Source organism: Erpetoichthys calabaricus, chromosome 13 (assembly GCF_900747795.2).
Source record: "Erpetoichthys calabaricus chromosome 13, fErpCal1.3, whole genome shotgun sequence".
Lineage (NCBI taxonomy): Eukaryota > Metazoa > Chordata > Cladistia > Polypteriformes > Polypteridae > Erpetoichthys > Erpetoichthys calabaricus.
Window position 1 is genome coordinate 2,484,505 of NC_041406.2, and position 25,445 is coordinate 2,509,949.

Here is a 25,445-nt window from a genome sequence, read left to right on the forward strand (position 1 = left end):
ACACAACCATAAACTCAAAAAGTGGCAAACAAACTCCAGAATCAAGTGGTGGTCCACAGGTTGAGCGGAGGCCTGCTACTTCTGGACAGCAACTCACTGGTGATGAGTGTTGTGAGGCAATATCTATCCTAAACCACTCATCAGGTGAGATTGTTGTGAGGGAGAAAATGAAGGCCACTTTTGAATACCAACAAACTCTAGTTCATGATGCTGAGAAGTCCACAGACATCCTAGATACCTTCCCTAGGTTTCTTGATACAGTTGGTCTTGTAAGTGTTCGTTTTTTATATACACTTTTCTTTGCTAAATATATTCCAAAGTTTCTTAAGGTCTTGTTTAAGTATAAGATCAGGTCTAAAATTTGTAGGAAGTTGACAAGAAGGAGGACTTTGTGTTGATGCACTTGTTTATTATCTAATTTCAGATTGAACAAGACTTTGTGATGCTGTTTGGAGAGGAGACAGCTGGGAAATTTCTTGCTAAGTGGCCAACATTCTTCAGGCCACGAGTAATTGAAGATAGTAAAGGTCTGGTTCTAAATGCACATGTGGATGATCTAATCAAGTCTGCACAAGGAGAAAGTGATGCCGGTAAGTGTACACTAATGTTGAATAGAATTGGTCTTTAGTTAAATTTTGTTGAGCCTTTGGATTTCTTCATCTTCTGAAATGTTTAGGTTGGGACCATGACCTTGCCTCTTTGTGTCTTCTGCTGCATCTTCTTCCTCCTACATCAAAACGTCATAAGAAGACCGCTAAAATCAGCGCTCTTCAGGCAGAGGAGTACTTGCTGCAGTTTCTGAAGGTATGTTTAACATATCTGGTCTGTCTAGTGGCTTTATCTTTAAATTAAACATTGAACAAGGGTAAATGTTTATTGCCATCCAGCATTCTAAATGAGTAAAAGCAACTTACCTATTTGTGAACCACAGCAGGTTTGCCTTTTAATGTTTAATACAAGGAGAAAGTAAACTGCGACGTGTTGCTGTTTGGTATAAGTGATCCATGCCCAGTCTGTGAAATTCTTACATATAGAAATTGGTATGAACCGCTTTTAAGACTCAACATTTATTTTGAAATTGATTTTTTTTTACAGGTTGGTACAAGTATCCAGACTTTTCTGTCAAATGTTGAACCATCTCAGCCTTTTTTGCTCTGCATTGGAGAACACAAAAAGAGGATCCAGAATTTCTACATTATTGTGGACAATAAGGCAATACCATGTAAGGCACAAACACCTGTAGCAGCATTTGATGAGCTGTTCAAGGCACATTTTGTTTTCAGCACATCATATAGCCAGGAACTTGACAGTTTTTATGTGTTTATCCAAACTGCGGTGTACAACATCGATATTGGTGCATCTAAGGAAAGACCAAGAGTGAAGGAACTTAGAGCTAGATTTCTGAATGCAAATAAGTAAATGTATGGACTGACATGGACTAATTGCCAGAAATGTTTACGTGTTTCATTTGCAAATCTCTTCATGAGAACACTTCATTTATTTGCCGCCATTTGAATTTTCACCATGGCCTTTACCCAGGAAAGACTTTACGTTTACATTGTGCTGAGACTGGATGCTCATCTGTGTTTGGAACTTTTTCTGGATTTAAAAAACATTTAGTTCAAGTTCATGGCACTAGTGTTCTTTTTAATTGCCAAAGTAGTACATTTATACCACAGGGTAAAAAAATCTCTGAGTCACATGGATATAATTGTAGTGTTCTTTCTATGTGTGAAACAGATGTGACATTTTCTGAAGGAGATGAAGGCCCTTCTAGAAGTGCAGAACCAAAAACCCAGTCTCCTGTGACTGAACTTGATTTAAATGATGTGTGTGGTGCTCTAGTTGCACATTTACAATCTTCTGGAGTTGCTCATAGCACAGTACAGTCTGTTGTTCTTTCAATGGAGAATTTAGTCAGTGAAATACAAACTAGAACAAAGGAGGCTGTTCTTAAAAATATTCCACCTGTACATTGGGAGAAAGTTGAAGGCTGCTTAAGTTCAATAGAAAACCCTTTTACAAATTTTAATACAGAAGCAAAGCATCATAAATATTATAAGAGCAAGTGGGAAATTGTCGAGCCAATAGAATATGTTCTTGGTGTTAGATTTGATGTGAGACGGGATAGAACATCGGGGATATACTGCCAAATTCCTGTACCAGAAAAGTTTGTTTATGTCCTTGTTCTAAAAACAATTCAATCATTGTTTAGAAACAATGAAATACTTGATGCCTTCCAACAGCCAAAACACCACACTGAAGGTCTTTATAATGACATTTGTGATGGAGAATATGTCCAAAACAATAGTCTTTTTAGATCTGAGAACAACTCATTGCAGCTTCAACTTTATTATGATGACTTTGAGACAGCAAACCCATTGGGTTCTAAAAAGGGAATCCACAAACTTGGTTGTATGTATTTCATTTTGCGAAATCTTCCTCCAAAATTCAATTCAGTTTTAATGAATATTCACCTTGTTTTACTTTTTCACACTGATGATGTGAAGAAATATGGCTTTGATGCAATTCTTAAGCCTTTTGTGGAGGATTTGAAAACTTTAGAAACCCATGGAGTCCTTACTCCTTTGTCTGACACTCCATTGAAAGGAACTGTTGTTCAAGTCACAGGAGACAACTTGGCTCTGCATAGTTTATTTGGTTTTGTAGAATCATTCAGTGCAACCTACTGTTGTTGTTTTTGTTTGGCTGAAAAAGATGCCTTTCAGTGGATCTTTACTGAAGACCACCCTGATGTTCTTTTTCACACTAAAGAAGCACATTTGGTGCACTGCAGTGCTCAGGAAGAAAGTTCAAATGTATCTTCTACTTTTGGGGTGAAGAAAGCTTGTTTGTTGAATACACTGAAGTTTTATAATACTTGTGAAAATTTTCCTGTTGATATAATGCATGACATTTTGGAAGGCGTGGCACAGTACAAGTTGAAACTTCTTTATCAACATTTGGTGAATGAGAAGGTCATTTCTCTGACTGATTTTTGTGAACGAATTCAGTGTTTCAATTACGGATACCTTGAAAGAAAAAATCGTCCAAGTTTCTTAAAATTGGATGACAGCAAAGATCTTGGATTAAATGCAAGTCAAGCTTGGTGCCTGTTGCGTAACACCCCACTTATTTTTGGGGATCTTTTTGAAAGGTCCAGTCCTTTATGGAACTTAATTTTACTTTTGATACAGATAGTGAATATTGTTTTTTCTCCTCGAGTAACAGAAGGCATGACATATTATCTTAAGCACTTAATTTCAGATCAGCATAGACTTTTTAAAACAATTTTTCCTCATAAAAAGTTGCTACCCAAACACCACTTTTTAGTTCATTATCCTCGTTGTATGAGAAAAATAGGACCTGTCTTACACATGTGGAGTATGAGATTTGAGGCAAAACACAGCGTTTTTAAAAGATCAAATAATAACTTTAAAAATATCACCAAAAATCTAGCCAATACACATCAATCGCATATGGCCTTTTATTGGGAAAATGTAAAATTTGAGAGATTTCAGCATAGCCCGATTAAAACTGACATGGTATGTAATCTGGAAGGGTGTGAGATGATAATAGAAGAACTTCATTTGACTCCTTGCTGTGATATTTGTACAACAAATTGGGTGAAAATGTTTGGTACTGAGTATCATGTTGACATGTTTGTGTGCTGTGGAAATGAGTCTGAAATGCCGTTGTTTAAGAAAATAGTCACTGTCATTGTAAAAGAAGCCCAGGCATATCTTTTACTTTCTGAAGTGGTCACTGTGTCTTTTGATGATCATTTTAGTGCTTTTTGTGTTGAGGAAAGAGCAAGTCTATTTTCTGTTCTCAGTGTTAAGAGACTGTTTCATTACAGGCCTTTTGACAAGCAGTTTTCTTATCATTCAGATGGAAACATGTATATTGTGCCATACTGTCACCTTATTTGATCAACTCCACTGTGCCTCATCATGTAATACTGCAAGCATTTTAAATAAAATATTTAAAAATCAATTGCCTACTGAATTGTGCCACTTATATGGCTGTAAAATATTTTATACTCCATAAAACAACTATGGTTAGTGTTGGCATTTAATGCCAGCAGTGTATTAAATAACAGTTCTTGGTGGTAGATTTCACAAAGAGCCATTACTACTCTACAACAGTGTAAGAAAGGAATGAGTTAATTTTACTGTCTATTATGATCAAATGTAACACTGTACACCAGTGTTAGTTTTCAATGTAGTTAAATTCAACTCTTTATTGAGTAGGTACTTGACTCTCTTTCAGAGTTGAATAACTTACAATTTTGAAAGTGTTAAATTAACTCTGTAAAGATTGGGACAAAATAATCACCGGCATAGTGTTGAATTTTACTCCCTCATAGTTGATTTAACACTGTAACATTTGCTGTGTTTATAGTTGGTGAGTGCACTTTTAGACGACAAGGGGGTCACTCGATGTGTCCAGGACGGTTTTCGTGCGTCTTTGGATATGAGTGCGGGCATGGCGACATGGCGGGGTTGAGGCCTCTGCCCTTTTAGCCGCCAGCTTGTTAGTAATTTATAGACGGTTAAGTGAAATACCAGCCTGTACGTCTCTGAGAAAAAGAGCTATGAAAATGTGTTAAATGTAAAATGGATGTTTGCTGGCATTCTTTTTGTGCTGCTTATAAGAAATATGCTTCAAGTCTGTGAAACACTCGTGTAGAAATTGTGATCTTCACTATTTTTATCAGTAATAAGAACTTTCTACCGGTGATTAGTTGACGCTAAGGTGCGCTCGTGTTTCCTGAACTGCCATGAGGTTTGGGGATTTGTTTATTTTATTTACTTCATCAAAGATGGACAGATTGCGTCTTTACTTTGCAAACGGTCCTAAAAAGACACATTGCAAGTGTGCATAAATGTAAATGAACTGGTGTCGGCATGAGTGTGTGTGTAAAACTATCCATATTCCTTTATTTAGTATACTGTATAACAATATGTAGAGTTACTTAAGCCTAATGGAGGGTAAAAATGGAATTCAGTTGCTAGAGCAAGACAAATACTTCACTCGCGGAAGGCAATTTATTTGAAACGGTACACCTAAAGAGAAATGCAAAACATAGAAAGACGGCAATTGTAGAAAACCCGCTGCTCTCTGGGATATACAGTATCTGAGCTGTTTTAAAATTAGATGGGATATGCAACGGAATGAGCATGATTAGGACAGGACATTGGCAGCATTTTAAACTGCACCACAGTATGAAATGGGTTTGTGTTAAGAGGAAAAAGGAGAAGAATGAAAACTGAATTCATAGTTAGTCGTCTATTATGGTTTACTTGTTCACTTTGAACATGGATTTTAAAAGCACAACTTTACAACCAGGCTTACACAGTAAAATCACCAGTGTTAAATCAACTCTGTAAGTGTTAAAATTAACACTTTTGCAGTGTTTATATAATTCTCTCTGGCCAGTGTTAATTTAACTCTATCTCAGTGTTGTTCAAACTACTCTTAGTGTTAAGTAAAAAACTCTCCATAGTGTTGCTGTAACTCTTACTAAAGGTGAAACGTTTAGTCATGAGAGTAAATAAGTAACTCTAATTAGTGTTGTTTTAACACCATACAAGTGTGATTCATATCTACAAAGAGTGAATACAAAATCCTGACTTGTGCAGATTTAACACTGATTATGGGTTCATCATACATATGAAGAGTGAAAGCAAACTCTGAACAGTGTTAACATTAGGCCTGCATCCATTGGAATAAAAAATTTAAAAGTCTAATAAGTTGACATTTTAGTAACATTTCTGGACAAAAGAATTTCAGTTCAATTTTTCTTATCTTGTCTTAAGGGTTTAAAAATGTTAATAAATCAAATCTACACATATTTTACTTTTTTTATTTAGCAAAAAAAAAAAAAAAAAAAAAGGGCTTTTTAAACAAGCCTCACCTCGTCTGAATCATTATGAAACTGTCCTCAGAATGTCAACAATACAAACATTTTGTATTTGACTAAATACAACTTAAATAACTTACTGTCTGTAATTACACTCAGACATAAATCCAGTATAAAAGTTTATATCAAACAATGGAGAAGCACCACATACAGGTACATGCTGTCATCTGGTCCATATGAACACTGAAGATCAAGCGATCTATAAAAACACAAACTTTGCAACTCAATGGCAGCTTCTTTTTCTTCTCCATCACATAAATTAAAGGCATGGTAATGCTCATTGAAAGAAAGTGTTACCAGAGAATTCACCAGAAAATAGATACTATCATGCATCAACAGAATTTGTGTGATTCTGGAAAAGACTGGAAGCTCGAGCTGTATCTCATTAGAAACAATAAGACTGATTCAATATTCTGCACCATCAATTTTTTTTTTTTTATTATATTTTTATTTTATTAATTTTCATTGTAATCATTCCATACAAACAGATCAATTTATAACCCAACAAATTTGAAGACTAATCAAACCCCACCCCTGAGAAGAAGAGCTTAGCTAAAGGAAAATTGCTTAAGGCTTTTTAATAAGGCAACATTAAACAAAAGAAAGGGAGAAGTAAATTTCTATGTAAATAAGAGATGGAGAAGGGAGTTAAATGCAGTAATAGTTATTTCTCTTATTCTAAAATAATATTGATTAAATCCTGCCAGGTTTTGAAAAAATTTTGTACAGATCCTCTAACTGAGAATTAGATTTTTTCCAATTTCAAATAATATAAAACATCGGTTTCCCACTGACTTATAAGAGGAGAATTAGGATTCTTCCAATTTAACAAAATAAGTCTGCGTGCCAAAAGTGTAGTGAATGCAATCACCGTTTGCTTGTCCTTCTCCAATTCCAGTCCATCTGGAAGGACACCAAACACAGCTGTTAGTGGGTTAGGAGGGATTGTGATACTAAGGCTGTCTGAGAGGCACTTAAAAATTTTTGTCCAAAATGATGTTAGTTTGGTGCAGGCCCAGAACATGTGACCCAGTGAGGCAGGAGCTTGGTTGCAGCGCTCGCAGGTTGGATCTTGCCCTAGAAACATTTTGGACAGTTTTAAGCGAGACAGATGAGCTCGATATATAATTTTTAGTTGATTAATTCTATGCTTTGCGCATATAGAACTCGAGTGAATTCTCTGCTTTGCTACCTTCCACTCCTTTTCTGAGTTATTGATTAAGAGATCTTCTTCCCAATGTCCTCTTGGATCTTTGAAAGGTAGGGACTCTAATAAGATTTTATATATTGTGGAAATAGTGTTTGTTTCCTCGAAATTGAGCAGTATTTTTTCCAGCATTGTGGAGGGTGCAAGTTGGGCGAAATCGGGCAATTTCTGTTTAACAAAATTTCTAATTTGAAGATAGTAAAAGAAATGTGTAGCTGGGAGGTTGAATTTTGAACGTAATTGTTCAAAAGATATAAATATGTTGTCTATATAAAGATCTCTGAGCATTTTAATCCCAAAACTTTTCCAGGTATTAAAAACTGGATATACTTGCGAAGGTTGAAAGAGGTGGTTCTCTTGCAGAGGTGCCACTGATAAAAGATTTTCCATCTTAAAATGCTTTCTAATTTGGTTCCATATTCTAAGTGAGTAAAGCACAATTGGGTTATTAGTATATTTGCGATAACTTTCATTTATTGGAGAGCAGAGCAGGGAATATAAAGAAGTACTACAGGATTTTACTTCTATTGCGGACCAAGCCTGTGTATGTTCATTTATTTGTGTCCAGGTTTGTATGGCTTGTATGTTTGCTGCCCAGTAATAAAACTGAAAATTAGGTAGAGCCATGCCACCTTCTGCCTGAGGTCTTTGTAGGGTCGCTCTTCGGATACGTGGGTGTTTTGAGTTCCAAATGAATGAGGTTATTGTTGACTCTAACTGTTTAAAAAAGGATTTATTGATATGTTTTGAAATAAAAAGAGAAGCTTAGGAAGGATATTCATCTTAACAATGTTAATTCTTCTGGCTAGAGTGAGATGAAGGGTTGACCATCTATGCAGGTCTTGCTTAATTTTTTCCATACAGACGCCAAAATTTTGTTGATAAAGAGCTTTATGTTTACTTGTGATATTTACCCCTAGGTATTTAAACTGATCTGCTATGGTAAAAGGTAGGGTGTCTAATCTAATATTATATGCTTGTGAATTCACTGGAAAGAGTATACTTTTATTCAGATTAATTCTAAGACCAGATATCTTTTGAAATTCTGTTAGTGCTGTTAAGACAGCAGGGACAGTGTTTTCTGGGTCTGATATATATAAGACCATATCATCTGCATATAGAGAAATTTTCTGTTCCAGTCCTTCTCTGACAATCCCCTTTATCTGATAAGAATTTCGGCAGTGAACCGCCAGTGGTTCAAGAGCGATTGCAAACAACAGTGGCGACAAGGGACATCCTTGTCTGGTACCATGTTCTAGTTTAAAGTAGTCTGAGCAAATGTTATTAATACAAACTGAAGCTTCTGGATTGGTATACAGTAGTTTGATCAATGCACAAATATTCGGGCCAAACCCAAATTTCTCCAATGCAGTGAAAAAGTAATTCCATTCAATCATATCAAATGCTTTTTCTGCGTCTAATGATAGTAATATCTCTGGGGTGTTTGATTTTGCTGGTGAATATATAACATTAAACAAGCGTCGGAGATTTGAAGATAGGTGTCGGCCTTTAATAAATCCAGTTTGATCTTGTGATATTACCGAGGGCAGCACTTTCTCCATCCTTCTAGCTAGGATTTTTTTCACCATTAATTTTAACCCAATTAGTGCAACAAACATTTTCATTCTGTGGAATTGAAAGAGACATAACCAATTCATCAACAACACCAGACTCTTCAAAATGGTACAAAGACATTGGACCATATTCTTTACGTTGGAATGTCAATGTGTCCCAATGATACCCAATATCCATCTGGTGTTTTTTGACTAAAGACTTGGTGATGTTTTTAAAGTTTTTGAGAGTGTTTTTGAAAAGCTTATGCTTTGCTTCAAATTTCATACTCCAACTGTGCCAAAGAGGACCAATTTTCCAAATGCATGATGGGTAATGTATCATGAAATGATGTTTGAGTATTAAATTTTGGTCTGGGTACAATAGCTTAAAAAGTTGGTGGTGTTCATGAATTAAGTGCTTAAGTACTACAGTCATCCCATAAGTAATGCTTGGTGAAAAAATAATATTCATTATTTGTAACAAAAGAAGCAGCAAGTTCCAGTTTTGATTTGCAAGTGGAACAACATCCCCAAAAAGCAAGGGGGTGTTCCTTACAAGACATAGAGTTTGAATTGAATTCAAGTCCAAACTGTTTCCAGTGTGGTCCAAGTTCACATTTGTTGGACGGTTTTTACGTTCCATGTAACCATAGTCATATGAATTGATATGTGAAAGAAGCTCTTGCTTTGAGAGAAAATGTTCAGTCAAGTAGGCAAACAACAACTTGAGCTCATACTGAGCCACTCCTTCAAGGACATCATGCATGATGTCAAAGGAAAAATTGTTGCACACATGAAAAAACTGTAAAGTGTTTAGTGCTGAATTTCTCTTGACCCCATAAACATTGTTAAGCTGTGGGTCTGATTGAAGAGTTTCACAATGCATTTGGAAACTTTGCTCACCATGCATTATGACCCTGTGATCATCCTCGCAAAATACATCTTGAGCACCCCGTTCACTTATCAAACGCAATCGACAAAAATAGTGGCTACTGAAGGACTCTGTAAAGCCAAGAATGGAGTGAAGTCCTAAGCTATCGCCTGTAATTTGACATATTGTTCCATATGTTCTTTCAGATGATATAGGCAAATGCACTCCTTCACTCTCAAGAGTTTTAAGGTCCAAAAGCAAGGGCTCGAGAATCAAATCAAAGCCGTATTTGTTAATATCTAAAGAATGAAACAGACACTAAATGAATGTTTAGTACTGACAAATTAAATTGTGGGGGTAAATTTCACAAAACAAAATACAGACATCCTACTTTATGAATTCCATTTTTTGAGCCAAGGGGATTGGCTGTTTCAAATTCGTCATAATAAAGCTGTATTTGTAAATAATCTGAGCATCGAGAGAACAGTGGGTGGGTTTTACAATAACTTCCATCCCTGAAGTCTTTTTATAAATTTGGAATGAATGCGATGCCTGCTTTGGTCATATTACAAATCTCTGGGTTTCTGAACATACATTTATATACATTCCTGTTTTAGAGAGTTTGAAATTTATCATTTACAGGCATCTGGCAATAAGTAGCCATTCTTTTGTTCCATCTACTATCATATCTAACACCTGAAACTATTTCAACAGGCTCAACAATTCCCCATTTTTCAGTAAAGTAACTATTTCTTTTAGAATCTGTATTGAAAGAAGCAAAGGGGTTTTCAAAATCATTTAAACTATGTTCTACTTCTGACTTTAAAGAATCGTTCACAAGAAAAGCAGAGAGTACTCTGTGCTGAATCTCAGAGTGTATCTCAGTCACCAATTCCTCTAGATCACAAACAATTGATGATACTACATTACTGAAAGCACCACTTCCTTGTAGTTTTGCAACAATATCTGCACACATGTTTTCCACATCACCTGGTGAAAAACCAGACTCACTGTTCTCAAGATTCTCTGCATCTAATACAGACTCATCACCTAAAGTACATGGTGTCTCTGATGTATTGTCTTTGGAAGATAAATGAGTGACTGACTAGATGTATATAATGCTTTGCATTTAAAACAAGACGGCATTCTCAGCTGCTTTACAAATAGTAGTCATTCAGTAGTTTAGCACGAAGCTCTTTTACTCTTGGGGACTCTCTCGTCTTGCCTACATCAATTTTGTAGATGGTTGTTTGAATGAAAGTGTAGAAGTTTATGAGTGCATTGTCATATGTTAAATTAAAAACAAAGTGAGCTTTGAAAAGCTTGTCGAATGCACGGAGGGAACCAACCACCTGACAGGGGATGAGATTTTTGTCAAGGACTACATAAAAATTGTCAATCTGGTCTTGGCTTCTTCCTACAGCAAGGAGGTATGGCTGCCGTCCTTCTCTTTGCTGAACATGTTCATCAATGCTGTTGCAAGACTATAAAGAAACAAGAAAGCATTACATTAATCAACTAGGCCTACTAAGAACATGGGATCTACAAAAACAGTTTACACACACCATTACCTGATGATACACAACAAGGCGATCAGTAGCATCAGCAGCACTGATTTTGTCAGTTCTCTTGCCTCCCGGTTGAGGTGGAAGGAGATGAACGACCAAAAGCAGAGTGGCCAAGTCACTGTACCATTCTGACAATAACAAAGATGAATTAATGAATTAGCCTTAACACATCACATACATTTGTTGCTACACAGGTCTTATAACTAAAAAATACAAAAATGTTTGTTTCTGATATAATAATAAGGTAAAAGTATACAGAAATACAACTTACTGCAATTGTCTTCACCGATTGTCTGTTTCTTGCTGATGAGATGAGGGAACGCACAGCAGGAGTTAAAGTCAAGCCCAAGGCTTCCTCAATGATTCCTAGTTTGAATACAGTGTCCCACTTTTCCAGCAATGTATTAGCTGTTTCAGGATTGAAGAGGGGGCGGCACGGTGGCGCAGTGGGTAGCGCTGCTGCCTTGCAGTTGGGAGACCTGGGGTCCCGGGTTCGCTTCCCAGGTCCTCCCTGCGTGGAGTTTGCATGTTCTCCCCGTGTCTGCGTGGGTTTCCTCCGGGCACTCCGGTTTCCTCCCACAGTCCAAAGACATGCAGGTTAGGTGGATTGGTGATTCTAAATTGGCCCTAGTGTGTGCTTGTTGTGTGTGTGTGTGTGTGTGTGTCCTGCGGTGGATTTGCACCCTGCCCGGGATTGGTTCCTGCCTTGTGCCCTGTGTTGGCTGGGATTGGCTCCAGCAGACCCCCGTGACCCTGTGTTCGGATTCAGCGGGTTGGAAAATGGATGGATGGATGGATTGAAGAGGAGTGTGAAGTCTTGGTTAACCTTTAAAACACCAAAAACATGCATATCAGGACCATTAGTTAATTTCACATTATGCCAATCACTGGATAAACCTACCAGTCCTTTGGTGTCTAAAAACCGGGGAAATGTTTTCAGAATATCCATGGTTTTATCTGGGTCATGGACAAGTCCATGTCTGTGATGGAATGTTTCTTTCATCTTAAAGAAGATCTGACCTTCTTCAGAACTATGGTGAAGCAAGGCAATGGCCTCTCTCACTGCGTCTTCATCAAGGTGCTCTTCAGGGTTGATGGATCTCTTCAAGGAAGGTCCTCCCAGGTCAGAGCTAGCTGTATCACTCTTAGCAGCACGATGAGATGTATTCCTCTGCACCGTCTTTAGTCGCCAGGCAAAGTAGCCAGTTCCGCTGTCAACATCATAGAGGTGCTCCTACACAATTAAGAAACAAAAGATTCACTTATCACTGTGATCACAGTCAAAGCAAAATACACAATAGAGTTCAAAAACAAGTACACTCACATAGCCCTTCTTTGAGTATGGATCTCGCAATTCTGGAAAAAGTGTCACAATACCAAGGGCATACTGCTCTCTTTGGTTCTGTGTAGGAATCCTCCTTAAAATGATTGAAAGGATTTCAAAAGAAAGGTGTATTTAGCCAGTATTTTTAAGATCAACAGCTGGTACATCCCAAATACTGCCTGACTGCATCATTATGCAAAGTATAGGGAATATTAAGGTTAAATTGAAATCAAATTACATAGGGGAAAAATAAATGGACTTACCCATGCATCTCTACCATGTGTCCAATCAGTATGTTGACAAGAACACACCTTGTTTCATTTGTCAGAGTGTTTTTGGACCTGTACTCAGCAAGTATGGCATTGCCACCGGCTTTGTGGTTTAAGGCAGCAAGGACAACCTTCAAAACAACTTAAATACATGAGTTCTGAATTCAGTATTTAAAGTTGTTAACTAATTAGATGTGATTAACAATATAGACTTTAAGTAATTTATACAAATGTAGAGAGAGACCAATGTTATAACTAATGGGCACATAAATTGACCGTATGGCAAAATACTGAATGACAATGCTAACAAACAGAGTAAGACAATGACATTTATGTTTTGATGCTGTAGGATTACAAAAAACGCAGATGCAATGCAGAGATATAATTTAAAACCTCTTTGGCGGCAGCTGCTGAATCTTCTAATTTTTTGGACCTCTTGGCCGGATGCTCCGGTGTTTGGTCTAGGTCGCTTGATGTACGGCTAGATAAGGAAAAAGTATCAGTGCAGGAACTGCTTCCTGGAGCTAACATCTCCAATTCTGAAAGGAGAAATAAGCATTCTAAGAGATGAGGATATGACAAAATGAAAGAGAAGAGAAAAAAACCTACCAGTATTGTTGTCTCTGACTGTTAACATCATGTCAGGTTTTGCTTGAAGTAAATCATGTAAAATGTCCTCCTCAATCACAGTTGCAGTGTCATCATAAATACAAAGAGCTGTCCCTGAAGGCAGTCCAAATTTATTGTGAACTAAAAATGAAGAATGAAAATTACTCCAAGCATGAAAAAAGCACTACAGCAAAGAACTCAAATCAGATATGAAATTACCTTCATTTATGAAGTCCACATATGTAAATCCATCTTGAAGCTTGATGAATTTTTTGGAGTTCCAAAACTGAACTTTAACAAGCATGTCTTACACCTGAATGAGAAACAGTAAAAATCTCACAAAATGAGAACAACTTGCGTTTAAAATAAATATTGCGTATGCACAACATAAAAAAATCTCTTTAGAGCTTTGTGGATTCGTTTTTTCTGTTTTAACTACATAAACGGCTCTTGGACAGGAGATGTTCGCAACCAGCACACAGGACTTTTCCAACCGGCCAGTCCGCCACTGCACTGAACCATGTCACGCTAAACAGTTTTAAGTATATGCCAGTTAAATGTATTTCTCGTAACACACTCGCTACACATACATGCACTTTAAATGCAAATTATTCAGTGTTAAAATGGAAGCCCGGTTTTTAACCTGTTTTCATGTCTGCTTCAGTGGTGTTGGCTAGACAAATAATAATAATGATTCATTACATTTATGTAGCGCTTTTCTCAGTACTCAAAAGCGCTATCCACACAGGGAGGAACGGGGAAGCGAACCCACAATCTTCCATGTACTTAGCCTAGCTTTAAAAGAAGCCATGAAAACTTGCTAGATATAAAATAAAGGCACAGACAAGTACTGGAATTGTAATACTATTCAAAGTTAATGTTGGATTACCTGCGCAATTTAAGTTATGGCGAAAACGGGTCGAAAAAAATAAATGAAATTCATGACAGCATATATGAAGCTGATATAAAAATGAACAGTGTTCTGTTTTAATGCATTTACCTCGTGTGGTGTTCTTCAGAATCGTAAAATGGCGCCTAAAAGAGAAGTACGATAACAATTAACTATTTCAACTAAGAAGGTAATACTGTTAAAACAATTAACATGCAGCAAATTTCACAACAAATTGTACATACTTATTCGTAAAACCATAAATTAAAGCAAAAACCAATCAACATATGGATTATTTCTTTACCTCTGTAATTTCACCTGTCTCAGAACTTGTCTTCCCCGCCTAATGAATGGGAGAAGCTTCAATTAACTTCTAGCCAGTGTTTTCTGATTGGAACACTATAAAACAACTCACTTACTGGTGACTTTTCAACTATGTTTGGTGTTAATAACATTTTAATGAACACTGGAATCAACTCCAGGCAACTCTGACATGAGTAACATTGGAAATTCAACACTAGCAATTTTGCTGTGTACCTGATTTTCCCAACTTAGTTTTTTTTTCGGACAAGTTACACGTTATATTTCCAATTAAAAAAAGTGCAACATGTTAAAAAATGAATTTCTATATGAATATACTGTATTTCTATATTATATTCTGTATATTAATTTTTATATTAAACCCACTATATCCATATCCAATGCAAATTCGACACTGTTGTTTACACTGCCACCTGTCTATATTGCTATTTCACACATAAGAAATGTGTAAAAGTTACCGTAGACAAATGCATCAGTTAACCGAAGATATCATTAAAACCTACTATCCTATGACTGTGCTTTGAAAGTTGTCTGAAGACCTTCTTTAAGGCAACCCTTAATATACATCACGTCCACAAATCCAGTATGTTGGTGTTTTAAGTTAAAATCATTTCCATCATACTGCCCATTACATGTTGCTAAATGCCACATTATTTGGAACCCAAGCCAGGACACACCATATCGTGTTCTAGCAGGTGATGGCTCCGGCTGTCCTGACTTCCTGACCCTTCACACTGCTTGTGTGACAGTTGAGATCCCGTCTCCTGCCATCTTCATATTCTGCCATGTCGTTCTCTGAGAACATTCAGGAAGTTTGGGGGTTCCGCTTTGCGAGGTATTCTCCACTTGCCTGTCTGTGACACTCACTTTGTGTTCTTTTACAATCCGTCATTTATAAAAATTGTAGACACTCTGTTTAAGGGCCAGCTTTTGTTGCATACATTTTACCTGGGTGCCCATTTAACTCACTTCTCCAGGGGGTTATCAGCAGCTGAGCTGACCTCTAAACTGGCCTTGAGGGCTTCAGTTCTGAAGTCAAAGGATGACAACTTCTTGTGCCTGGATTTTTAGTCAATAGGCAGAAATGTAAAGAGTTACTAGAATTAAACGATTTAAATGAAACTAGCCAACCGCCGCATAATTATGTATTCATGGGTGAACACTTCCTCAAAGACACAGTTGTCCAAATGGGGTGGGTTTGAGGATACGACTGTAGGTGAATGAAAAGATGGAACTCTGGAGAGGGCAACATACAATTGTCTGTGACTGACAACTGGAGGACCTCTGTCGCGCCTCCACCTCCCAGAGCGAGGGACGGGGCTGGACGGCGCTCGGTGCCGGAGGGCAGAATGGGGGAAGAGGGGAAGTTCACTCATTTCGCCCCCTCCGTCCCGGCCCCCCCCGCCATTCTAGTCTGCTGATTTCTTAGTCATCTCTTAGTCATCGTTCAGTACGCACTGCCTGCTCATGTGCCCGCCCCCAACTCCTCACCTGAGTTGCTTTCGTCTGTGTACCAGTCCACATGCACCTGTGAGTCACGTTGACTTTTCATGTTCCAAACACTGCCTCATTCGCTTTCGTCTCTGCTACAGTCCACATGCACCTCTGAGCCACGTTGACTTTTTATTGTTCTTTGCGGTTCCGGCTGCTTTTCTATATATAATCCACCAAGTCACCCGACCATGGTAGTAGCGACGGGGGGTGTGTACAAAGGGCAGGGACTTAATCAGTGCGAGCGTATGACCCACACTTACTGGGAATTCCCCGTTCGTGGGGAACAATTGCAAGCCCTGGTCTCCATCACGAATGGGGTTCAACAGCTTACCCACGCCTCGGGTAGACACATGTTGATCCATTCAGTGTAGCGCGCGTGGAGCACCAGACATCTAAGGGCACCATAGACCTGTTATTGCTCAATCTCACGTGCCTGAAAGCCACTTGTCCCTCTAAGAAGTTGGACGCCGACAGCTCTGGGGTCGCGTAACTATTTAGCAGAAGGGAGTCTCGTTCGTTATCGGAATTAACCAGACAAATCACTCCACCAACTAAGAACGGCCATGCACCACCACCCACAGAGTCGAGAAAGAGCTATCAATTTGTCAGTCCTCTCCGTGTCCGGGCCGGGTGAGGTTTCCTGTGTTGAGTCAAATGAAGCAAAAGGCTCCACACCTGGTGGTGCTCTTCCGTTAATTCCTTTAAGTTTCAGCTTTGCAACCATACTCCCCCTGGAACCCAAAGACTTTGGTTACCCAGTCGGCTGCCCGGCGGGTCATGGGAATAACGCCTCCGGATTGCCAGTCGTCATCGTTTATGGTCGGTACTACGACGGTATGTGATCATCTTCGAACCTCCGACTTTCACTCTTGATTAATGAAAACATTCTTGGCAAATGCTTTTGCTCTCGCTCGAATTGTTAGTGGGCGGGGCTCTGAGTTGGGGGGCGTGGCTCTGTTTTGCGTGCGTCCTGCTTGCCATGGACTTAGTGAATTCTTAGAGTTGGTGGGTGTGGCTCTGTGAGTTGTCATCATATCCCATGGTCTTAGCATTGGTGGGCGGGTCTCTGTGAGTTGGCGGGCGTGGCTATGTCATGCGTATCCCATGGTTGTCTTGCTTGCCCTGTCAGCTGCTTAGTGAATTATATATATAGATACTTAGCTCACATGGTTAAATGTAAGACGTTTTTCACAAAATAACACATCACCTCTAAATAAACCAATCTTATTTTAAAATCTTTTCTTACAAGAAATATCTGTGGTCTTCTATTTTGAGGTTCAAGTTTCATTTTACTTGTACTTATGGAGTACATAACAGCTTGTGATTGTGTGCTTGTTTTGCAGATACTGTGCTTCGGTGAAAAATAAAAAATGAGTCAAGTGCAAGGAAGTCAAGGTAGGTCTCTAAAGTTGATCCACAGCCATCCATCTTTGCAATTGTTATTGTCTTCTTCCTGTAGCTGAAACTGTTCATCTCCAAACGAGTGCATTCTCTGGTATGTAATCGCTGTGTAAGAGCCTGGAGAGGCTGCCATATCACAGTGGTGTTCTTCAGTCCCAAAGCACAAGAAACTGACTATACTGAGCACAGGTCTAACTGACAAAATAGTTGCATTTAATAGTAATTTTTTACATGTATGTAGTGCTTTTCTCATTAATCAAAGCACTCTCCACACAGGTAGGACCCGGGGTATGAACCCACAATCTCGTTACTGCAAGGCTGTAATGCTACTGCTGTGTCAGCATTGCTAGAGTGTGCTGTAGTTTTTAGAATTTTCTAGTCTGGGCAAGGCTGAGGCCATGCAGGACTGACACACTAACTTCTTTTAGAAAAATACATTAACATGAGGAACTTCTAATTGGGTCAGTGATGCTGAGAATACAAAAGCCAAGAGGAACCTTCAAATGTACCCTTTAAAAGAGCCACACTTCTAATGGAAATTCCAACCTCTTTTGATGAAATCAGCTGCAAGGACCTTTGGTCTGCTAATACCACAAACTTGGGAGGTGAAGAGGAGAGTTCTTTATTAGCAGCAGGAAGAAGGAAAATCTGGAGAATGGCCATTCAGTTCACGTCATTCTAGCTTAACATTTTTGTCTAAAGATTTGGACAGAGAATCTTCACAAATTTTCTCAGGTAAAACAGGAACATAAAAGAAGGGCATTGTCTTAAATAATTTCACAAAATGGATGTAAAAAGTCTATCTGACAGCATTTCTCAAAAAAAAAGAAAGAAAGAAATAAACTCTAAACTTTGCTAGGTAGGTAGGTAGGTAGGTAGATAGATAGATAGATAGATAGATAGATAGATAGATAGATAGATAGATAGATAGATAGATAGATAGATAGATAGATAGATAGATAGATAGATACTTTATTAATCCCAAAGGGAAATTCACATACTCCAGCAGCAGTATACTGTTAAAAAAAAAAAACAATATTGAATTAAAGATTGATAAGAATGCAGGAAAAAACAGACAATAACTTTATATAATGTTAACGTTTACCCCCCCGGGTGGAATTGAAGAGTCGTATAGTGTGGGGGAGGAACAATCGTCTCACTCTGTCAGTGGAGCAGGACACTGACAGCAGTCTGTCGCTGAAGCTGCTCTTCAGTCTGGAGATGACATTATTTAGTGGATGCAGTGGATTCTCAATAATTGATAGGAACCTTTTGAGTGCCCGTCGCTCTGCCACGGATGTCAGACTGTCCAGCTCCGTGCCTACAATAGAGCCTGCCTTCCTCACCAGTTTGTCAAGGCGTGAGGCGTCCTTAATGCTGCCTCCCCAGCACACCACCGCGTAGATGAGGGCGCTCACCACAACCGTCTGATAGAACATCTGCAGCATCTTATTGCAGGTGTTGAAAGACGCCAGCCTTCTAAGGAAGTATAACCGGCTCTATCCTTTCTTACACAGATCATCAGTATTGGCAGTCCAGTCTAATTTAAAAAATTTATGGTGCAAGTACCCAAAAGAATGGCAGTTCCTGGGTGACCTCAGGCTGTTTGCTGCCTATGCGTAAACACAGCTTGTGCTAAACTGACCTGTAATGTTCACAAAGTAACCTTTTACAATTCCTTTCATTCCATCATTGAAGGGCATACTCTAAGTGATAGCTTTGATCTACATGACATACAGTATAGTCCTCTTGAATCTCTTAGTAGGACCATAGACTTCTGTCCTGGTGTTTCATACGCCGTTGGAGAAATTCTTGTCTTGTAGGTCATCTAATGTAAAACAGGACATTTTGTTACAGCTCCTGTAAATCTGAGCACATACAGCTTTTCATAATCTCTGTACAAATGACGAATTAGAGGTCAAAAGTGATCCAAAGTTATTTTTTTATTAGATAGTGTGTCCTACAGGGGGCACTTGCTCTCTAGGATTGTGTTTTTTATTGAATGTGGAACATTCCTGAATGTGATACATATTCCTTTAGTAACCTTGGCAGAAGTAATCAGATGAGAGAAATATGGTACAAATATATATATATATATATTTTTTAAACTTGCTTTAAAACGTGGCTTTCAACATACAATGTAGTATAATTATTTATACATACATATCCAGGCCAATGAGAAGCCATTGACACTGTGTTCTAATCATCCAGTTCTTCACTGGGGAATGCTGATGAATGCACAGAGTGCTATGTGGCGTTTAGGAGGCTTCTGGTTGTTTTTACAAAACAGAGAAGCACTATAATTTGAGGTGTTAAAACAATTGTAAATTTACCCAGTGTGACACTGTTTGTTTGTGCCTGGTCTTGGTTTGGCGCCTTCCTACCACTTAGTGTATTTCTGTAGGGACAGGTCCAAGCTCCCAGCCCTATAAACAGGACCAATAACCAATGCAGGCAGGTACAACCTATGACATAATGGATTGTCTAAACTGACTACAACAGTCAACGTCTGTTAAGAGGTGGGTCAGGTCCCCCTGAAAATGTAACAGTCCTTACTCAAATACTTTTGCTGTTTAATAACATCCAATCCATTAAAGTTAGACATGAAAGTTTTTTCTTTCTTTTGCAAAACTGACTGGCGTCTGTTGCAGTTTGCTTTGTGGATCAATGGTGTACAGCCGTCTTTAATTTGAACTTCTGTGGGATCAGCCTGTGACTTTCACCTTCTCCTTTTGAAGACTGGCTGGAGCACATTGCCTTGTTGAAGTGTGTATTGCTGCCCAAGTTTCAGATCTTTTGCAATCGGTCCAATCGCACATCCTAATGCTAATTCACGTTCTACTTCTCAAAATTAGAGTGGTGTCTTGGATAACAGATGCTGTTTTTTGTTCACTCGTTAAACCTGGCAATAAAGAAAATGCTGGGTATTGTAGAAGGTGAAGTTATTACTTCACAAAATATGCCCGTGTATTTTCAACGTTCTCGCTTTTCCTTTCGGATTGGATGCTCAGTTCTCCCTTGGTGGCCTCTTAGGGTTTTGCCCTCTTTTATTTCTGACTACATCTTTGTGTAGTCAAGCATCTTCTGGTCCTTCTCACAATAATCTTTAGAGCCTCTACATGTCTCTTAACACCACGTCACCGTCATTTCCTTAATGCTTCCTTTCTTTAAAGTCTAGTACCACTGCCTTCACTGTATTTAAACCAATGTCCTTCTTGTAGACTTATCTCGGTCAACTGGAAGAATCTTAACTCTTCTATTCTAAGTCAGTGGGTAACTGATGTTATATATTATTTGAAACTGGAAAAAATCAAATTCGCACTTAGAGGATCTGTAGAAAACTTTTTCAGAACCTGGCAGGATCTCATCAATAACATTGTAGAATAAGCATTTAAATTGAGGAAGCAGGTTGTCTCCCCTCTTTTACTCCATTTATCTTAATTCATTTATTAATTTATCTATTTACTTATTTTTCCTAGCTTTACGTTTTGCTTTGCTGGCCTAGCTCTCTTTCTCAGGGGTGGGATTGATTTGTTTCAAACCTTTTTTTTGGAAAACGTGAGTTATTTGTATGAAATGCTATTTGATTTTAATAAAAACAAATAATAAATCAAAGTCCTTCTCCATATGAATGTATGCTCTGCCCTCACTCGCCTGCTAGCACTAGTGCACTCTGTTTTCAAAACTGTGTACTGCTTTACCCAGATACGCTTTTTACACTTTAAATCCTTCACACAAGAGACGTACACTTACTTTGGATTGTTAGCTGCTACAGCAGTGGTTATTATCTGACTGTCCTGTCAGCTTCTACTGCCTCTTGCACTGCTCCCTGGTCTGGGCAGCACTGTGCCCCACAGCAGCCGAAAAGTTTCAACAAACCACAGAAAAGAGCCACAAAAATCCTGGTGAAGGGAAGTGCTGGGCTTACATGAACTGTCCAATCAAATTAACACGCAACGAAGCTCTGCATTTTGTCCATCACAGCACAGGGTACCCAGGAGGGATGAAGCTTTATGGAACTCCCAGGCTGGCATCTCTACACTTACTGTAGAAATCTAGCCACTTGTATAGCAGAGCAGATGCTGTTATGCTGAGGTGAAGTGTCTGATATCTGATTTTTTGATTTACTCATCAGGTGCAGAGAGCAGTTCAGGGGATGAGACACCAACCACAATGGTAAGTTTGGTTCTTTTAAATATCCTTGAAAAGCAGATGTGCATTTTTATTGGCACTTTATGCCTGCTGATTTCCTCAGGCAAGAATACAACTGATTTGAAATTCATTTGTTGATTTCATTGCACTCCATCGTCCGCACGTGTCACGTATAGAAATAAATTAATCATTTTAAGAATGACTGAAAGTATTTTCTTATGCTATGAGTACTTACTGAATTGTAATTGGATGTTTGTTTTCCTTAATAGTCACCAGCAGAGATTTCAGACTATCCATCTGTGTGTGCTTGTTCATCTATTTTCTTCCATTCTTTGGTCTTCTCTGAATGGCTGAAACTTAGAATTGTTGTTTATGAATTACAGGAATATCAAATTAAGAGAGTTTTGTTAATAAATAGGAGTGTCCATTTCAGATGCCATCAAACAGATTGACGGCTCAGTAAGCGGAGGGCACTTTCTGGATGTTGGCTTGACTGTATGAAGTTTGCATCGTCTGCCATTGTTTGCTCGAGTTTACTACATGTCTTGTCATTTCTTCCATTCCATCTGGCGCACACACACACACACACACACATACATATACTGTATATATTTGTGCGTATGTGTGTGAGTGTGTTTGTGTGTTTGTCTATATGCCAAGTCTCTCTGAACATACTGATAGGCGTAGGCTAATAAGACACTGAGAACAAAAGGTATCAGTACTCCTATCCCAAAATAAATCAGAAATAGTTTTGTTAATTATATCAGTTTATTTACTCATGGAAAATTTTGATGTCTTTTACTCATAAATTCTAGTCAAAGCTAAGTGACACAAGCTGTGTTGCTGAAGTCCAATATCTTCACTGATATATTCAAGGCAGGAATGATGAAAATGCTGAGTCTTTGGAAAAAGCACAATCTACTATCTTCTGCTGTTTTAACCCTCATTCACTGCTCTCTGCGTTCAGTTTACAAAGAAAAACCAATGCCTTTGCACTTATTAATGTATTTCTTTATTTATTCATTTTACAAAATGTTTCTAATTCGTCTATGTACATATTTCACATTTGGAGCTGAATCTTATTGCAATTGCAAAGCAGGAACAATACACGTTTGGGACACCAGTCCATCTCTAGGTGGACACACACACACACACACACACACACACTCTGGTCAAGTTAGCAGCACAGATTCACCCAGCCTGCATGTCCCTGAACCGTGGAAAGAAACCAGAGAAAACACAGACACACACACAAGTGTACAAGAGAACATGCAAACTTAACACAGGGAGCACTTGGGGTGTGAAGCTCCATCTATTTGTTGAAAAATTGCAGAGCTGACTACTGTGCCATCCCCATTTACCATTCGCCCTATAGTCTATGCACTAAAATGGTTACAAAAATTGCAGTGATGAAAATTTATTCGGTCATTAAAGCAAATTATTTGACTTCTTTTCCTAATTAATTTCCTTACTTTTCACTAATGCATTTTGCCACTTTAAGACTGTCAACATCCATCCATCCATTATCCAACCCGTACTTCCTAACGACAGGGTCACGGGGGTCTGCTGGAGCCAATCCAACACAGGGCACAAGGCAGGAAAGAAACCCCAGGGCAGGGCACTCCCACACACCAAGAACACACTAGGGACAATTTAGGATCACCAATGCACCTAACCGGCATGTCTTTGGACTGTGGGAGGAAACCCACACAGACACGGGGAGAGCATGCAAACTCCACGCAGGGAGGACCCGCGAAGCGCACCCAGGTCTCCTGACTGCGAGGCAGCAGCGCTACCCACTGCACCACCGTGCCACCCACAGCTGTCAACATAATATATTCAAGTACTTTTATCTCAGATTCGTTTAATAGGCAAGCTCCCTATGCATACTTCACACACGATCACAAGAATACACACACACACATCTCACAAACTGCAGCACGACATTTGTTTAGAGATCAATTGTCTCCTGTGTACCTTTAAAGTTATCTAAGGAACAACTTCTCAGAGAGCTTGGCCACAGCTCTATATAAAGACGCCTTAATTCTTAAAAAATTATATGAAACAATCCTGGATGTAAGAGCCATTTCCCTTGTTCTATAAGATTCATGAATATTTCTTAGATGACAATGCATAAATAATGGGAGGTTCCTATAACCCCCGTAAATAGAATCGTATTGGTATATTCTTACCATTTCTAACAGCTTGGAGAAAACATTATTCTTCAGTTAGTTAGTGACAGCCTTGCCTTGTATAAGGTGTAGAGGCATAACCGTGTTTTTAACCGTGATCGCACGTCACCATGCCTGGGCACTTGCCTATGTGCCAACCGGCTTACGAGCCTTTTGAGTGTGTGAAGTAAATATGCACTTAACAGCACTTAATTTATGTGTTGTGCCGTACGTAAAGCGTACAGAAGAAGAAGAAGCTAAGAACCTTTAAGTAGAGAGAAAGAAATTAAGAACATTTAAGTAGAGAAGAAGAAACGTGACCACATGTAACAGTGCTCGATGGCCTACGGGCTCTTTGAATGTGAGAAATAACAAGTAAAGAAAACTTGTTTACTTAAGTATCGCACCGTACGCTAAGGCGTACAGAAGAAGAAACTAAGAACCTTTAAGTATAGAAATAACTAAAGTCTTTCAAGAAAAGCTAAGTTTAAAGAAGATACATTTTTCCTTTTTTTTGCCTTTTATTCTACGTGTGTAACTATTTTGTCTTTTATTCTTGTGTGGACTACTTGCTTTTTACCTTTCACTAAATACCTTTAAAACGAACTCTTGGACTCTGAGAATTCTTTTGACACACGTCTTACCCGTGCCTGATGACAATTTATAATTTAGCGGTTACACTGGAGACGTTTCTGTTTCACAAAATGGTGTATATATTTTCATACTAATTATATAATTTGTTCTAAATTGACACAGAACTCTTTTGATTTTGGACACTAAGGAGGGGGTAAAGAACCTGTACTGATTGGCTAGACAGAGGGACCGAGCTGGGAAAGATGAGCAGCAGGTTTGGGTGATAAAGGATAAAGATGGAAACGTACTCACAAGCGAGGAGAGTGTGTTGAGAAGATGGAGAGAATACTTTTGAGAGGCTGATGAATGAAGAGAATGAGAGAGAAGATTGGATGATGTGGAGATAGAAGTGCACCAGATTAGCAAGGAGGAAGCAAGGACAGCGATGAAGAGGATGAAGACACTACAACCGCCTGATGGAAGCGAAGTGTTGGCGTATCCATGCACGTGGATTTTGGCTGCTTACTTCGAGTAATTCTCCATATTTTAGTTAAATTGCGCTAAAATAAAAATACATATATGCTTATTGTTTTCTTCTATTGCAGATGTTTCAGAATAGACTACATGTGACGAAATTTTTGGAAGTTATACGCCGTTTTCACTGTCGCTTTTTCGCTACATTCGGCAATAACGGCTGCATATGAATAATATTGTATTTAGGTGCAATATCGTAGAAATTCGAATTCCTGTGCATAGAGTTCAAATGCTTTGCGTTTTGATCCTAGATAATTTCTAGAATTAATGTAAAAATAGCATACTGGGATATAAATGCGATTTCTGTCCTTTATTTGAGGCAGAACTAAATGAACACATCAACTTTGTACGGGAAGCGAGCTGGTGGACTTTAAATTAGGGGTCCACCATTTGAAAGAGATGACAGCTGTCTCAGTGACCGTGAGGATAGCGATGAAGACTGCAGACCTACACCTTTATCACAAGGTGATGTTTCTGAAGATGAATGCAGCAGTGATGAAGACTCTGACAGCAATCATGGTGCACCTGCTGCTACTGCAAGGAGAACACAGCAAAAGGTAGTGTGGAAGATGGTGCCACAACA

The 25,445-nt window shown here is 38.7% G+C and overlaps 2 protein-coding genes across 2 annotated transcripts in view; both read right to left on the reverse strand.

Annotated features, from left to right (window-relative positions):
* LOC114664072 (G2/M phase-specific E3 ubiquitin-protein ligase-like) overlaps window positions 1-25,445 on the reverse strand; it is a 266,316-nt gene that overhangs the window by 185,763 nt on the left and 55,108 nt on the right. The gene's annotated exons all lie outside the window — the stretch shown is intronic.
* LOC114664073 (uncharacterized) lies at window positions 10,705-15,324 on the reverse strand. Its single transcript, XM_028818049.2, has 9 exons — window positions 15,264-15,324; window positions 13,328-13,468; window positions 13,112-13,257; window positions 12,713-12,849; window positions 12,450-12,543; window positions 11,932-11,951; window positions 11,411-11,553; window positions 11,129-11,199; window positions 10,705-11,041 (listed from the first exon to the last, which is right to left on the reverse strand). Exons 1-9 carry the CDS (start codon window positions 15,322-15,324, stop codon window positions 10,715-10,717), a joined length of 1,140 nt encoding a protein of 379 aa, XP_028673882.1. The 3' UTR covers window positions 10,705-10,714.

Excerpts from the sequence above, each read along its gene's own strand:
- LOC114664073 (XM_028818049.2), bottom strand. The coding sequence starts at position 15,324 with ATGGCAGAATATGAAGATGGCAGGAGACGGGATCTCAACTGTCACACA. Across the intron at positions 12,850-13,111 it reads CAGCAGCTGCCGCCAAAGAG|GTTGTCCTTGCTGCCTTAAA; the intron begins GTTTTAAATTAT and ends GTTGTTTTGAAG. Across the intron at positions 11,952-12,449 it reads CATACTCAAAGAAGGGCTAT|GTTAACCAAGACTTCACACT; the intron begins GTGAGTGTACTT and ends GGTGTTTTAAAG.